At 36.8% G+C, this 16955-nt stretch overlaps 1 protein-coding gene across 1 annotated transcript in view; it reads left to right on the forward strand.

The window, feature by feature from the left end:
• trappc9 (trafficking protein particle complex subunit 9) overlaps positions 1-16955 on the forward strand; it is a 217634-nt gene that overhangs the window by 154811 nt on the left and 45868 nt on the right. The window contains exons 20-21 of the mRNA XM_079441154.1: positions 1850-2003; positions 5793-5883. Coding sequence (XP_079297280.1) covers positions 1850-2003; positions 5793-5883 — 245 coding nt within the window. The remainder of the gene's footprint in view (positions 1-1849; positions 2004-5792; positions 5884-16955) is intronic.

The raw sequence follows: 16955 nt of genomic DNA on the forward strand, positions 1-16955 counted from the left end.
AATGTCAGTGACAAAAAAAACAACAGAACAAACAAAGGAAAGCAAGCAAGCAGCAGAGTTTAGAGGAAGCAGTAGATGGAGCTTCACGGCTCTCTGACGCTTCAGTGTCAGGAGTCCAGCCTCAAGAAGAGCGGGAAATAATTATTCTGTCCTGCACGCCGGCCAGAACGCCACATGCTGTTTGTGTTTTCCTTAGTGTGTGTGTGATGAATTATGTATCAGAGTCTGCAGGGATCTCGGCCTGTTGTCTTCTCTTCTGTGGACTGGATGGATGGATGAATGAAGGGAGGATGTGTGCAGTCAGATCTCTCCATTAGCACTGTTTGCTCAGCCAAGCTTCACTATTACTCTTGTAGTTTTACAAAATCTGTATTCGCAAGTCACATGCCTCAATGTGCTCAGAGAAGAAAATATCAGTCAATAAAGTCTATCCATCTGTCTCTCTCTCTCTCTCTCTCTCTCTCTCTCTCTCTCTCTCTCTCTCTCTCTCTCTTTTTTTTCTTTTCTTTTCTTTATACATCCATCTATTCTTTTATCCGTTTATTTTTTTATCCATCCATCCAAACTAAATTGTAATTATTTTATTTTATTTATCCTTCCATCTATCCTTCTAATTATTTTATTTTATCCATCCTTCTATCCTTATATGTATTTATTTTATCTATCCTTCCATCCATCCATCCAAACTAAACTGTAATTCATTTATTTGAACTTATTTTTATTTTTTTTATCTATCCTTTAATCTATCCTTATATTTACTTATGTTATGTCATCCCTCCTTATGCATTTAATTTATTTGATGTATCTTCTATGATTTTCGTTTTTATTTTTTTCTATCATTCCATATATCCAACCAAACTAAATGATGATGTATTTTATTTGTCCTCAGCATATGGCATGAAAATACTGGGGAAGTCGTGGCCTAATGGTTAGAGAGTCGGACTTGTAATCCAAAGGTTGCGGGTTCGAGTCTCGGGCCAGCAGGGATTGTAAGTGGAGGGAGTGAATGTCCAGCGCTCTCTCCACCCTCAATACCACGACTGAGGTGCTCTTGAGCAAGTGTGTGTGTGTGTGTGTGTTTCGTTGTTTGTTTCTTTGTTTATTTTTTAATATACTGTAGCTGTAGACATTTTATTGTGGCCTCTGTTAACATGTGCCAGCAATTAGAAACCACTTTCAGTCACTTAGCAACACTCTAGTAAGCCTCTGGAACTCCCTAGAATGTTGTTGAGTGTTGCACATGTGAGCACCTCTCGAGTGTTCTTCAAAAATATGTAAAACCTTAGTGTATTCTTTTGCATTCTAACTGTCATCTTTATCATTTCCACTCCACACGCTCAAGCGACTGATGTCGTGCTCTCTTGTGAGGTCACAGCTTACATCGCAGCATATTTTCCGTCTGGTATCTGTAGATTTTCTCTTCTCCAGAGATGCTGCGATCTGACTCCAGGCCTGAGAGCGTCTCCCAACAGCCCCCCAGAGGGTCTTATCTCCTTCATTAATCCATCCCTCTATCGCTCTTTCTGTCTCTCCCGCTTTGTCTTTCTCTCAGCTCGCTGATAACGCAGAACATGGAAATGTCATGGATATTTTATTGGCGTTTCTATGAGCCTGAATTGGTTTTGTGAGCTTGTGCACATGTCCTTGGCATTTTTTGTGTACCGTTTCTGACAAGCCTTTTATGATGATGGATTTTGTTGTCGGTTTCTGAACATTGTGTATACAAATGAAATCTGATGTTTGAAGGATTTATTTCTGAGCATGTAGACCTCTGAAACAAATGGATATTTCCTGTGGATCTGAATGACAGCACTTCACTTGACCTTTGTGTGATTCTGTGTTTGTGCAGGATGGCCATTCAGGTGGATAAGTTTGATTTTGACAGCATGCCCGTGACGGACCATGATGCACTGCGACTGGCTACAGTACGCCAGCAGGAAGAGAAGAGACAGCAGGTCCAGGGAGGACTCATCAACAGCAAGCTGGACATCCACTGGACCATCATATCCTTTACTAAAGCCAGCTGTCCTGATAACACTATCCCTAACTCTTTCTTCTTGACACTACAGTGAAACTGAGAACACCAGAGTAATTTGAGTCACTCAACTTAATAAAGCAGTGTTTTTAAGGGAGTTAAATTATTACGAAAATACCTTAATAATGTTAAAATCACTGAAATACACAGTCTTGCCCTACACAGGCTCGTTGAAAATTCATGCTTCTATCTAGATTTCTGCTAAACACAAAAGAAGTACCTATTCATATGAATTGTTGAAGTTTCCAGTTGAAATGAACACTAGAGGCAGTAAAACTGACAACTTTTGTTTAGTATGATTTATAGCGCCAGACTTTTAAGAGACTAATTTCGCACAATTCATTGCACAATATTGTGTTTTAAACAATTTTACATGCTGTGACAATTGAAAATTTATACTTTTGAATGTTAGTGTCACACATACAGCTTCATACGTCTATGGGCTTTCTAACTCAGTAGGTTTGCTTTTGCCGACAGTCACCGGACTTTTGAATTCTGAACCGCCACAATACATACCAGAAACAACGCAGCAATATGGGTTTGTACCAGCATAATAAAAACTTGTCAGGGTCACGTATTGAACACACATTTTACCACCACTCACTGGACATTTCACTTTGAAGCTGCCGCGAAACGTGCAGTAAAATGCATAATATCGGTGCTCCACAAATACCACCTGAAACACGTATTTCCAATGAGCCTGGTTTGGTCTTGCCTGGCATATTGATTTTTTTTTTACTGTAAAATGATTACAGAATCTTATACATAATATATAATATTTAGTTATTTTTCTTTTTAGTAGTTTTTACAATCCATATTATTCCAAAGTAGGTCTAAAATGGTATCATCAACAATATGATAAATTATACAGATGTTTACAGAATTAAATGTACTGTAAAGACTATAATAAACCGTTATCTGTATATTTCATTAGCCTAAACATAGGCTGATTTTATTTTATTTCACCAAGAAACTCTCTAGAATACCCTTGCATGGTGGAAGCAAAGCATAATAAACAATACAGATATTTCATAATTACATAATAGTTATAATTAATCATACAATATTAATAGCAAATTAATAAATAATAAACAGTTATTTGGCTATATATTGTAAGTAATATAGTTCATTAGACTAACTGTAGGATGATTATTTTAAAAAAGTAAAAAAAAAAAGTAATTTTATTTTACTCTTTTATATTATTTTATTTACGTGTTTTAGGACCATTTTATTTTGTCATAGTTCATACAGAAAAAAATGGTTTTAAATGGTTATTTATTTGTTTAAAACTTTTAGTTTTATAATGAACAATAAGCCATGTCAGTCTGTGTTGAATTCACCTTAGTTAGGCATTATTAGTGCCTTAACTGTAGGCTCATCCAATCAGATTTTAGCCAAAGCTGTCTGTTTTATGAATCAGATGTTTTCAGATGGTAGTTTTTTTGTTGCTGTTCTACATTTTTGGAGCTTTGGAGTATGTAGGTGATGTAATGTGTTACGGATGTTACGTGTGTCCCAGCTGTGAGGATGACCATCTGACAGCATCTGTTTCTAACAGCTGGAAATACTGGAGGAGACACTTTACACTGAGCTTGATGCACTGACATATGGCTCAAACTTATGGCGCTTGTGTGTGTGTGTGTGTGTGTGTGCGCACAGTACATGTACTTAGCTATAGTTTGAGGACAAATTTGTCCTAAGAAGTGAATCTGACAGAACCTCCCTTTGGGCACATATGAAGATGTCCTCAACTGAAAAGAAAAAATGTTATATAAATAATATCTTTACAAGTAGTTTAGGTCTCAGATTTGCCTTTAGTAATTATAATTTGCTTTATGCTGAAATCCTTAGAAATCTATGGTGTAGTTATGAAAATGGCTTGAGGCTTCTATCCACCAAACTGCCAAAATCCCAGCGGCCAATCAGACGCTCAGGTTTCTTACGCATCATCCAGTGGCGTTCATCATCTCCTGTTTATTTCAGGAGACTGACACCCTGACACGAGCTCTGAACGTCCCTCATTTTAATAGCGTTTAAACGCCCCCATGATCGCAAGCACTTGTTCTCTTCACAAGTCGCTTGCCACTGCGGAGGCTCAATGACACTTACAAAATAGTAAACACATAAAGTAATAAATAATCAAGAGATACAGTCCCAAGCGGCAATGTGCATGGCATCAGCATGACTGATTGGATGTGTAAAAACATAGGTGTTCTTGGACGGGTAAATTCACAATGATATGAAGAGAAAGATGGGAACAGATGAGGTTTGTGTTCAGAGCCGGCCTGCCCAAGTTCATACTGAGCCTGCGGTTCAGAGATGCCATCATTCCAGTTAACCAACCATAAACACAAATATATCTGTGTGTGACCACACTGGATATATTATAAAGAGAGATGTCTCTGTATAGTCTGTCAATAATTACTGAAACGTGAGGTCACTTACTAGCGTTCGTGTCATGTGAATCCTTTTATTTGTCTCACTCAGGCCATCCAAGATGTAGATGTGTTTGTTCCGTCATCTGAACAAAAATGTAGTATTGCATCACTTGCTTAGCAGTGGTTCCTCTGCATTGAATGGGTGCCATCAGAATGAGAGTCCAAACAGCTGATAAAAACATCACAATAAATTGTTGGCGTCTATAGCCTTGTGGGGAGCGCACCTTCATACAGTGTCGTGGTGCTACGGGCGTCCCGAGTTTGAAGACCTTTCCTGATCCCACTCCCCTCTCTTGCTCCCACTTCACTTCCTGTCAGCTCTGATCTGTCCTAATAAAGGCAAAAAGTAAATCTTAAAAAAAAACATCACGATAATCCACATGACTACAGTCCATCAATTAACATTTTTATTTATTACAATCTTTAAGGCTTTTAACTGTAAACTATAGTTTCTGGCTAAAATACCAGTTCATATTGTTTAGAATGTAGTTTAGAATCATTTTTGCTTGTAAACAGTGCTTGATCTGTGCATATTTCTCTCCTGATTCAGACAAGATGACTTTTTCACTGGAGAAGGCAATATTATGGATTATGGATGTCTTGATGGAATTGTTTCTTAAAACATTGCAGTTTTTTGCTTCATAAGACATTAATTGATGGACTGGAGCAGTGTGGATTACTTGTGGATTATTGTGATGTTTTTATCAGCTGTTTGGACTCTCGTTCTGATGGCACCCATTCACTGCAAAGGATCCATTGGAGAGCAAGTGATGCAATGCTATATTTCTCCAAATCTATACTTATGCAAAAACAAAATCATGCACTCCTTGAATAGCCAAAGGGTGAGTAAATTTTCGGTTTTTGTCAACTATTAGTCAAATAGATTTTTATTATTATTGCTGTCCATATCTGGCAATAGGAATCTCTTCCTCTCTGCCAGATCCCAGCGCACACTTGCATGGTTCAGTTGAGAAGAAGGCCATCTCTCAGAGTCAGCGCAGCGCTCAGCATCATTACACAGCTCGCTTCTGATAGCATCGCTGCTGTTACGTAATGAGCTTTTGTTCTCAAAACTGTTATTAGTGTTGCTGTGTGCAAATATTTCACCTCCGTCTACACACTCATCATCTCCATGCACACTGCTTGGCTAATTTAACGCAGAAAACACAGAGTGGCATTATTGTTCTGAACGCTTCCAGGAAAAACATGATAAAGGTCAGTAGGGTAGAGAATCATAGGGCGTTCTGATCAAATGTGCATCGGTTTTCAGTATAGCAGTTTTGGGTGATAGGCCACGTTTTCCTTGACCAAATGTGCACTCGTCCCTTCAGCGTCATGGGGAGGCCAGCGTGGAGGGCGTCCTCAACCAGCTCATACTAGAACATCTGCAGCTGGCTCCTCTACAGTGGGGTAAGAACACTCTCCTCTCTCCATCCCCGGCTTCATGAATACAGATATTCAAATATATTCACACTCAGAGGTTATTTGTCTCCAGCGGTGGATGTAGGACTGGTCTCTGTTCATGTTTCTTATTTGCATTTGTAATCGAGGAGAAATGTCCCTCACCGTGTGTGTTGGAGGCCATTTGTGCAGGACAAGGTTTTTGTGTTCTTTGTGCTGTTTTATAATTGTTGGTTTATGTAGGCATGCATTAGATGGACATGTTTTATGGTTTTCATTAGAGCTGATTTTTAAAGTGATTTTTAAAATGTTTCTTAAAATGCTTACTCTCTTTTTTTGTTGTTATTTTTTGAAGCCATATATGTGAATGACCCCTTTTCCACCAAAAAACTACTTTTGAGAACATATTTTAGTGTAATTTAATGCAGTTTTTATGCCATTACAAGCTGATTTGATGTCATGGTCACAACTTGTTTTAATATATAACACAAAAAAATCATATCAGGCAGTTATCACATGAAACACAGTAAGAAAGGTACTTCAGCTTGTCACTGGGGCAGTAATCTCAGTAGTGAACACATTTGCGCCTTACCTAATTTGGTAAAAAAAATAGGGTGAAAGAAAGAAAATTTGCATTATATGTATGTATATATGTATGAAAAATTATTAGAACAAGTGAAATGGTGTATATTTATATAAAAAAAAAATTGGGACCTGTGATACTTTTTTTAAAAAGTTAAAAAGGACAGTGTTTATTCAAAATAGAAATTTTGTGTTACATTATACACTACTATTCAAAAGTTTGGGGTTAGTACATTTTTTCTTTATTTTTTTAAAATAAATTAATATTTTTATTCAGCAAGGATGTGTTCAATGGATAAAAAGTGATAGTGCTGTTCTTTTTAACTTTTTATTCATCAAAGAAAAAAGTATCAGGTAAAAAAAATTAAATAAATCTAAGCAGCACAATTTCCAACACTGATAATAAATGAGTATATTAGGATGATTTGTGAATGATCATGTGACCCTAAAGACTGGAGTAATGGCTGATGAAAATTCAGTGCTGCATCACAGAAATCAATAATTTTTTTTAAAGTATATTAAAATAGGAAACCAAAATTTTAAATTGCAGTAATAATTCACAATATTGTCGTTTTATTCTGTATTTTTGATCAAATAAATACAGCCTTGGATGAGCATAAGCAACTCCATTAAAAACATTAAAGATCCCAAACCTTTGAATGGCAGTGTATATATCACACAACATAGTTTAAATTTTTTTTAAGGTAAACAGTGAATGGTTTTGAACAAGTACAGAAGTGCAAATGTGCTATATTGTGTGATATTAAGGTAGACAGGTTATAAAGTTTTTATCTAGATGTTTTGCAGTTTGAGCGGTTTTAAAAACTCTACAATACTGTTTCTTGATACAAGAACAGAGGCAGATGCAGAGCCACTGTTTCCAGTCCTCTCTTTTCTGTTAAAACTGAGTTAGATTGGAAAGTGAAAAGTGTATGTGCGAGCACTGTGTGGATTCTCTGCAAAGAATCACGGGAGTTGGAGCGGCATGTCTTGGCCCTGGATCATCTGTAGGTTCCTCTGTGACAGCATGTGTGATGTAACCCGCTCTTTCTCTGTCTGTCTCTCCATGGCACTCAGAGATCAAAGCTCAAACTTGTGTCTATATTTATCTGTAAGCACCGTCTCTGCTTCTGGATCTGCAGTCGTGCCTCTTCACTTTTCTTCTCGTTGTCTGGGGGTCAGCAGCCATTCATAACACATCACACGATCATGTTTATTCAAGCCTGCGGACCTGCATAACATTAATGCATATTTATGAGCTCATAAATGTTGGAGGACTCATCTGAGATGACCAGACCGTGACATGAAACATGTTTCATATCACACAGTGATCGTCTCTTCTGCCTTTATCAGTGTTACGCTTGCGTACAAGAGGCTGTCAGAGCACTAGTGTCTTATTTATCTGTCATTACGGCAGGCCTGTTATGTTAGGTATCAGTGTGATTTAATGTTTTGTTTCACCTGCCAATAGTGGATCAATTGAGAGAATTTATCAGCCATAAAAATGTCTTAATGGCCAGTATTTTGTGCTATATATGAAGTATGAATCCACATTGGATGTCTTTGATTCAAAATCAAATTTAAATCTCAAAATTAATAGAAAGATTTGGGATGTTGATGCTCTTTGGATTATTCTCAAATAATGCTGGAGAGTGTGATCGGGTTTTGTTCATTACAAAAAAAGCAGACAAACAAAATACTAAGACGATGATGGTATTGAAGGTGATGGTATTAGACAATATTATATTTGATGTTTTTCAGCTTTGTTTATTTTATTTATTATTTAATTTCTAGAGTTCTACTTACCTACCTCCCTATTATTTATTTATCCATTCATTCTTTCCACTTTTCACTCAAATTGGTGTCTCTCTTTTTAATTATTATTTTTTTTATTTTGCAGTAATTTTATTTATTTATTTGCCCAAAACAATTTCTCCACTCCATACTGTATATATTATAATTTTTATTTTATTTTATTTTTATTCAACTTTTTACTCAAATTGGATTCCCATTTAATTTTTTTATTTTTTATTTAGTTAGTTATTTTGCCTCCACTTATTATAATTTATAATGAAAAGTATTACAAATTACAAAATTGAATAAAAAAAAATATATTTTTTACCAGTGGTTTTAGGCCTTTATATACAGCTGTATATATAAACGAAACATTTAAAAAATATATATTTGTAAAATAATTATTTATCAGATCTTCCCTAATAGCTATATTTTTGACACACAGTGCAGGTTGGCATCTTACACTAGATGGCCACCGGACCCATTACAAAGGCATTCAGTTTTGCACCTTAAATGTACTGGTACTGTAGGATTGACATGGATTTATATTTCTTTAAACAAAACTTGTTACTAAACACAATTTAAACCATGCATTATGTTGCAGTTTATATAAAGGTTAAAGCCAGTTTTTACTTGCATTTGTTTTTTATCGAGTGTTATTTCTGAACCCTGCACACACACACACATACAGTAATATCAGAGACGTTCAAACACACAAGAGCAGCAGAAGAGCCATTAAAATTCTTTCCCATCATCAGCGGCATTTATTTAACTATTAAATGCGGTCAGCGCTCTTTAATGCTTTAATGGACCTATCAGAAGTCCCTCTCTCATGCATTTATCAGAGATGTGAAAACTGCAGGACTCTTGATTAAAAGCCCATCTGAGCTTCAGAAAGTCTGACGGCTCTTTCTGCACCTGCTTGTCTTCCAGTCCAGATACTCTCATATACATTGAGAGCTGCTGTAGTTCTTCTGCAGTTAAAAACTCCACAGCGCTGTTTGAACTAAATGAATCTGCTCTGACACGTCGCTTGTCTTAAATTGACATATATTACAAAAAGACCTTCACCGGGTCATTGCGTTTTAGATGGTGGATTATTAAAAAGTAAAGACAAAAACTTGCTATTTCTAGAACTTGGCTGTGGCTCATATGGTTATGGTTCTCTAATTCTTTCATTTATTTAACTCTCAACCCCTCTGAACTCTGAGATCAGACAGTCTTGCTATAACTGCATTAATAAATCATAGTCCTGATAATCATAGTCATCACAGCTGTAAAATCACAGATGATAATAACAATCCATAGTCTATTGTTCCTGACAGATAAATGCTTATCCTCTTAAAAAACTAAAATATTTAAAAACAAAATGTTTATTTTTACTCATATTGGTCTCTCACTCTATTTATTTATTTATTTAGTCCCAAAACAATTTCTCCTCGCCTTATATGTTATAATTTATAATGAAAAGTATTACAAATTACAAAAGTGGAAAAAAAAGAAAATACATTTTTGCCAGTGGTTTTAGGCCTCGGATCCAATTGTTTCCGATTTAAATTTTTATTAAATATAATAAATATTGTACTTTTATTGTTTTTTTTAATTATAATTATTTTATTAAATATTTAGTTATTTTTATTTTTTGTCTTTGTTAAATAGGATAGAGGATAGAGGACCTCAAGCTTAATTTTGGATGGGTGGATGGATAGATTATCGTAATTATGTGTTAAATCAAGAGTGTTTGATTGCATTGTGAAGTAAGAGCATGTATTATTTGCAAAGAGCCACTAAAAAAAGCCCTGAAACACTTTAATCAGCTAGCTTCAGGATGTTTAATGCTTTGCAAAAGCTTGATGCCTTTAGTGTTGAATACTTTTGGAATCTCATCAGCACAGCGAGAGTGCCGATTAGTGTGTTAGAGCTGTAATCTAGTGTTTTATTCATTTCCATACTTGAATCTATTTGCTGTAGGTAAAAACAGGTACTCTGCGGCATTCTGTGTTGCCATGGGAACCAGACAAGATTCAGATGATTCTGTTCATTTGCGCGGCACCGTCCATTTCAGCCGCTGATTTATGCCTCTGTGTGTGTGTGTCTGTACCTATAAATGTTGGATGCTTGTTTGTTACATAGTTCCTAAGAAATAAGCAGATTGTGGAGCGTGCAGACACTGATGGGCTTCTCTGTGCATTATCCTAGATGTCATTGGCTGCTCTGTATTTGGGTAGTTGACACTAAATATTTTACAGCACTATTTTAAGCAGTGTTTTGCTAATCCTTTTATAATTATGCATAACATTTTAAAAGCTCATTCTAATTGAGCATCTACATGGAATATTTGTGCCTTTTAAATGATCAAGTTCACATTTCAAGACCATTTAAATTGAAATAGTGAAGGCAAAATGGTTATTAGAAGTGGTGAATAGATACAGGGCCTCAGATTTACACTTAAACAAAATATTTTTACATTAATAAAAAATAAAATATTTCTATGCTAAAAAGGTCCATAAATGCATTATTATTGTCATTTTTGTTGCCACGGTTTTGTTAGTGCCTTTTTCTGTTCTAAAGAAGGGGGTGTCCCAACACTTTTGTCCTTATAGTGTCTATGCAAGTCATTGGTGTTTGGTGATGAGTTTCTGGCTCAAGGTCTGCATATAAAGTCACACCAGAGGTGTTCAGCTGGGATCAGTACTTGGCTTTCTGTTCTTCCACACTGACTGAATCAATCATGTCTGAACCGTGTCTTATACACAGAGGCACTGTCATGTTAGAATAGAAAAGGGTCCTGTCCAAACTGTTGCTATACAATTAGAAGCGCACAATTCCCTTGAATATCATTGTATGCTTAAACATTAAGATTTGTACTCATAGAAATGACTAAAGTAGTCAAACATGTTCATTAGAAGGGGGTGGCCCAATACTTTTGGCAATATAGTGCCAATCCAATATAGTATCATCCAAGTGGATGCTGCACACTGGTGGTGGTTGAGGAGAGACCCCCACATGATTGTAAAGCGCTTTGGGTGTACGGCAATACACAATAAATGCGCTATATAAATGCATCATTCATTCATTCAATATAGTGTATATATGGGTCGCATCAATTTAAAAAGAGAAAAATAAGGTCGCTCTTAAAGTTTGACAACCACTGCATTAGCTGGTGTGTGACCCGTCCTGCATTTCATTGGCTGATATGTGCTACGCTCTGCATTTCATTGGCTGCTGTGTGACCAGTCATGTGTTTCATTGGTTGATGTGCTGCTCTTTCTTTCTTTCTTAATAAAGGTCAGGGTGTGCAGTCAAGGATTAATGATGTTCACATTTAAATCTACATCCTTTTCGCAAATAAGAAAGTTATTTTCTCCATGGTATTTGTATCTGACTGCAGTACTGCATCAAGACTGCATTCTTCTACGATTTTGACATAAATTAGATGCTACCAGCAACTTTGTGTACGCTTTATAATGTTAATAAATGCTAGTGAAACACATTAAGTGTGTGTACTTGAGGGGAACAGCTAATCTGGCTCAACACAATACAGGCGTATTTGATCCTAGTAGTTCTATTGTGTTGGCGTGGCACAGAATTATCACATTTTTTGTCACGCTGTACAATTCCTAAACAAGCTCTTTTGAGCTGTAGGATTAAAAAAAAAGTAGCTTATTCGGTACAGCTAGTTCCTTTCTGATGTTTTTAAATGGGATGCCATTATTGCATTTCTCTGTCTGATAATCAACAACAGTGACGTGTCTCATCCAATCAGCATCTCTGCAATCCTTTATCCATTGTGATGTAACAATAGGTCCCTGTCCAATCGTGCACTCCCATTGTTTGGCTGTGCCCCGTGTGTAGCAGACATCAATAGAGTCGTATTGCACGTCTGTATTAGTGTGGTCAGCAGGTCTTTTGAGTGAAAGGGTTTCTGCTCACTGGTGTGTGAAATCATTAGGTCGACTGCGCAGACGTACGTACATGATAATTACGCTGCGGAGGCCTCACTGTCTTATTTGCTCTCAGCAGGTGGTGATTAAAGCTTCTAAACCAGAAGGCAACCAACGTAATGGAACAACAATGCAGAATTTAGTCAATTAATACCCATCCTAGAATTGTTCTCCTGTCCCTCCATCTCTTTATTTTATTTTATTTTATTATTTGTATGTTGTTGTTTTTTTCTGCCTGCATTGAGATGATAAATGATGAATAATTTTGATTTCCCGGCCTGGAAAAGTCATTGTTCTAGTAATGCTAGAATCATTGTTTAGAATTTGATCTTAGCAAATGCAATCACTGAAAAATATAGGATGGTATGCAAGTAGTAAAAGTAAGTTGTATAGGATGGATAGAGTACAAATTGAGATGCTGGTAGTGTTGAGATCTTTTTACATAGTTTTAGAAATGCATGAACAGGGGCATCTTAAAATGTTCACAATAACAGATGCACAACAACTCTCTGTATAGATTCTGTTTTGATGTTTAAAAAACAGCTGTTGTAGAAACAGAGCTCCTCTGGGTTGCTTCTTTGAGCTCAGGTCTTTTGGACAAAAAAAGAACAACACAAGCGTTTAGTGGTTGCGCTGTGGTGAGGTTTTTGTCTTGTCAGACTTTACAAGCTTCTACAGAGAGTTTTCCGACTCTCATTTCTCTTATCTCTTATCCCTCCATTAGTTTTGATGAAGATACCCTAACTGCCTAAGCAAATTACCAGAGACAAATGATCAGTCTGGTTCCAAAAACAAGAACGACCCTTTTATATCCAACAGAACCAGAATGGATGAGTCTGGGTGAGAGAACAAAGGTGGAGTGATGAGGCAGAGAGGAGAGAAAAGAGGGCGAGTATTAAATGGGCATAAAATAATTATTGTCATCGTAATAATCTTCCCAAATGACTGACAGGAGAATGTGAACCCAGCTGGCGGTTCTCAAATTTGTTTTCGATGCAATTAGCCATGCCACTTAAAACAGGACAGGACACTCAATCAGAGCAAAGGAGTGTCTGACACCTCCGTCCTCTGTTTTTTTTTTTTTTTTTTTAAAGCAATACGCTTAGCTGTGATTTCTGCTAAGTAACTTAAGGTGAATATTTCATGTGCTAGGAAGACTGATAGTCAGATTTGCTTAGTGGAGATATGGGCTGTTTAATCATATGAATCTTGTTCATGTGAAAAGAATCCACCAATAAGATAGAGAGGACTTGGAAACACAGGAGACTGAAAAATGGAAGAGGCGACATCATTTAATTTCCATAGCTGGAGTGAAGAGCCATCATCTGTACACATCTGGAATGAAGGGCTTCCATCAAATGGAAAGATGAGCGTTTACTCAGATGGCAGGGTGGTACTGCTAAGAGGCTAAACAACATTCCTATGAACATAGGAGCAGGAAAAATGTTTATCCATCCCAACGGTGAGAATAAGAGTTGACAGTAGAGTGTATAGAAGAGAGAACGAAGATTTTTGCTATTATTTGGGATGGTCAGAAACTCCATCCATCCATCCCTCCATCCATCCGTCCGTCCGTCGTTCTGTCTGTCTATCTATCGTTCTGTCATTCTCTATTATTTTATCTAGCTAGATTTCATAAAAATCTTCAAATATCAAGAAGCCCATAGTTCTTGTCTTGACTACAGAATAAATCCTGAACAAATATCTGCACACACACACACTGTTGGATAGTGGATGGCAGTGTTTCTGCTGTGGTATGTAAATGACAGCATTGATTAAGCGGCGTGTGTTGACTCTATAAGAAGACTGAGTGGCTCTACCCCTGTAGAGAGTCACCCACTCACTTGACAAGCTAAACAAACACACACACTACTGTGACTGTGAGGGGGAAGGTCACAACCACAATCTTAAACTGTTATGGGTGGTTGCCAGGGTGTTGCTATGCAATTCCTAAGGTGTTCAGAGTGGGTTTTAGGTTTTGATTGTGTTGCTTTGCAGTTTCCAGAATGTTGAGTGTGTTGCTATGAGGTTGCTGGGGTGTTTAAGGTTTTTTATTTATTTTATATTTTAGCATTTTGTTTTGCAATTGCTAGAGTTACCATGCTGTTCCTAAGTGGTTGTTTGTGCAGAATGACTTATGCACACAGTTTAATAATTGAGAAATTATATCAGAAGTGCTTTAAAGATGTATTAGTTCATGCACAGGTATATAAATGAATATGAGGTCTAGTACCTCATGATGGCGTGTAGTCTGTGGTTCTGCTACTTTGAATACAGAGACAGAGAGAGAAATAGTTGTATGTAATGACATAAAGTGTGTGAGAGTGTGTGTGTGTGTGTGTGTGTGTCGTCTTTCTAAAAATAAGATTCAGCACTTGCTGAAAAGCTGAAATGAGCTCTTGCTGTCACATAGCAACAGTCAGACTCACCGTGGAGCACTTGACTTTCCCTCTTCCCTGCTCTTCTCCTGCATTAAACCTGCACCCTGTGAGTGACGGACAGCTGTCAGCACCAATCAGACGCATCTCTCTCCCACTGGGCAGCACCTCTGACATCAGAAGGGCCCCAGTGGCCGGTCAAGCATGGTCACCTGTTTTACCCACATGTATAAACACAGCTGACATTTGCCTTGTGATCCTGATACACTTCCTGTCAGTATGTGTTAGGGATGTAACGATTACCGGTTTGACGATAAATCATGATAAAATTCCCCACGGTTAGTATTACCATTTCATATTTTAATTATCATTAAAACCGTATTCGATTACCACGATTTGAACAACTCACGATAAATAAATACTGTCCGGCATAAAGCAGAGTGTAACAGTGTCACGAGCGCACGGCAGCAGAGTAGTTTCATTCTGAGAGAAAACGGCGGAAAACCTAGGTTTTAAAAGAGTGCTGAGGGAATTATACAAATGAATATATCAGTGAATTAATTATATGAATGTACCTCTGAAGGATCTGACTGTCTTCTGAAACGATTCGATGGCATTTTGTTTTCATCTTAGCTCCATGTAATATCTAAAGGAAGTGTTCTTAAACACAATACTGCTTTGTTCGCGGAGTTCACGGGAATCAGCTGTAATTCAGCTTTTCCGTATAAAGCGTCACCTGCTGTCAGAGAGTGGATTTACAGACACTTATTTACATTTCACGTGTGCAGTTTCTCTCTGGCCAAAAAACGGACTAAATTTGCATGACCTGCTCTAAATTTTAACCGGTTGATGAAAAACAAGCTTATGTGGATTCTACACATTTAAACAATTCAGATAAGCGATACAGAATTATTTATGGAGCAGATAAGTGGATAGAGAGTTGGACTTGTAACCCGAAGGTTGTGGGTTCGAGTCTCAGGTCCGGCAGGGATTGTAGGTGGGGGAGTGAATAACCAACACTCTCTCCACCCTCAATACCACGACTGAGGTGAGACCCTTGAGCAAGGCACCGGACCCCCAACTGCTCCCCGGGCTCCACAGCGTTGGCTGCCCACTGCTCCGAGTGTATGTTCACTACTGCGTGTACACTTGGATGGGTTAAATGCAGAGCACAAATTCTGAGTATGGGTCACCATACATGGCCACACACCCCTCCCCCTCCCCTTCCCCTTATTAATCAATTATCATTTTGACTTAACTCTTTTCTTTAAAGGCTGAAATGTGAGGTTTACCTTTTATGAAACTTTTTCAAAGCTTTATTTGAACATTTACATTATTTATTTGAACATGCTATTAAACTGGTGTCAGTCAAGTCATTTAAAATCCAGACCTCATTGGTAATGTTATTGTTTTAGTGATTATGCAAACAAAAAGTCATTTTATTTGCTATTTGTTGATTTTTAAGTATAAAACTGGGTGAAGTGATTTATGTATCGGTACTTTTTGAACATCTCCAACACATTTTAACAATACCGTGATAATAATGATAACCGTGATAATTTTGGTCACTATAATCGTGATGACAAATTTTCATACCGTTACATCCCTAGTATGTGTGCTGTCATTCCTTTTCTAATCCATGTCTTTAAAACACATTATTATGTGTTTGACTCTTGCGTTCAAAGAAGTGTGAAGTTTACTTTGAAACCTATTATATTTTAGGTTGGTTTCTTAGTTATGTTAATAACTCAAGTATGGTTTTCATAAAGAAAAAAGGCAAAAAAAATGATAAATAGATAAACTCTGGTGTCTGGTAGACCAGCTTTTTCATTAAAAAAAAATGTGACTTACATGGCTGCATTTATTGTACAGCAATCTTCAAGTGTGTGTACAGTAAAATTGTGAAATATTATTGCAATTTAAAATATCATTTTTTTTTATTTGAATGTATTGTAATGTAATTTATTCCGGTCATGCAAAGCTGAATTTTCGTCGGCCATTACTCTAGTCTTCAGTGTCACATGATCCTTCAGAAATCATTCTTATATGCTGATTTTATTTTATTTTTTGCAGCAAAAAAGAAAAAAGCTCCAATATTTTTTTCAGGATTCTTTTATGAATAAGTTAAAAAGAACAGCATTTATTCAAAATAGAAATATTTTGTAACAGTAAACCCAAACATACAGTCAGTTCCTTCAGCTACATAATGCAATAATTCAGAAACACTCCATCACATTAAAAGTCCATCACATTAACATAGTACATTAGGCTGTATTTTTATGGACTCGTCTTTAATATCCATCCATTCATTATTATATAATAATTATTATATGTGACCCTGGAGCACAAAACCAGTCTTAAGTCGCTGGGGTATATTTGTAGC

This window comes from Barbus barbus (genome assembly GCF_936440315.1).
Source record: "Barbus barbus genome assembly, chromosome: 19".
Lineage (NCBI taxonomy): Eukaryota > Metazoa > Chordata > Actinopteri > Cypriniformes > Cyprinidae > Barbus > Barbus barbus.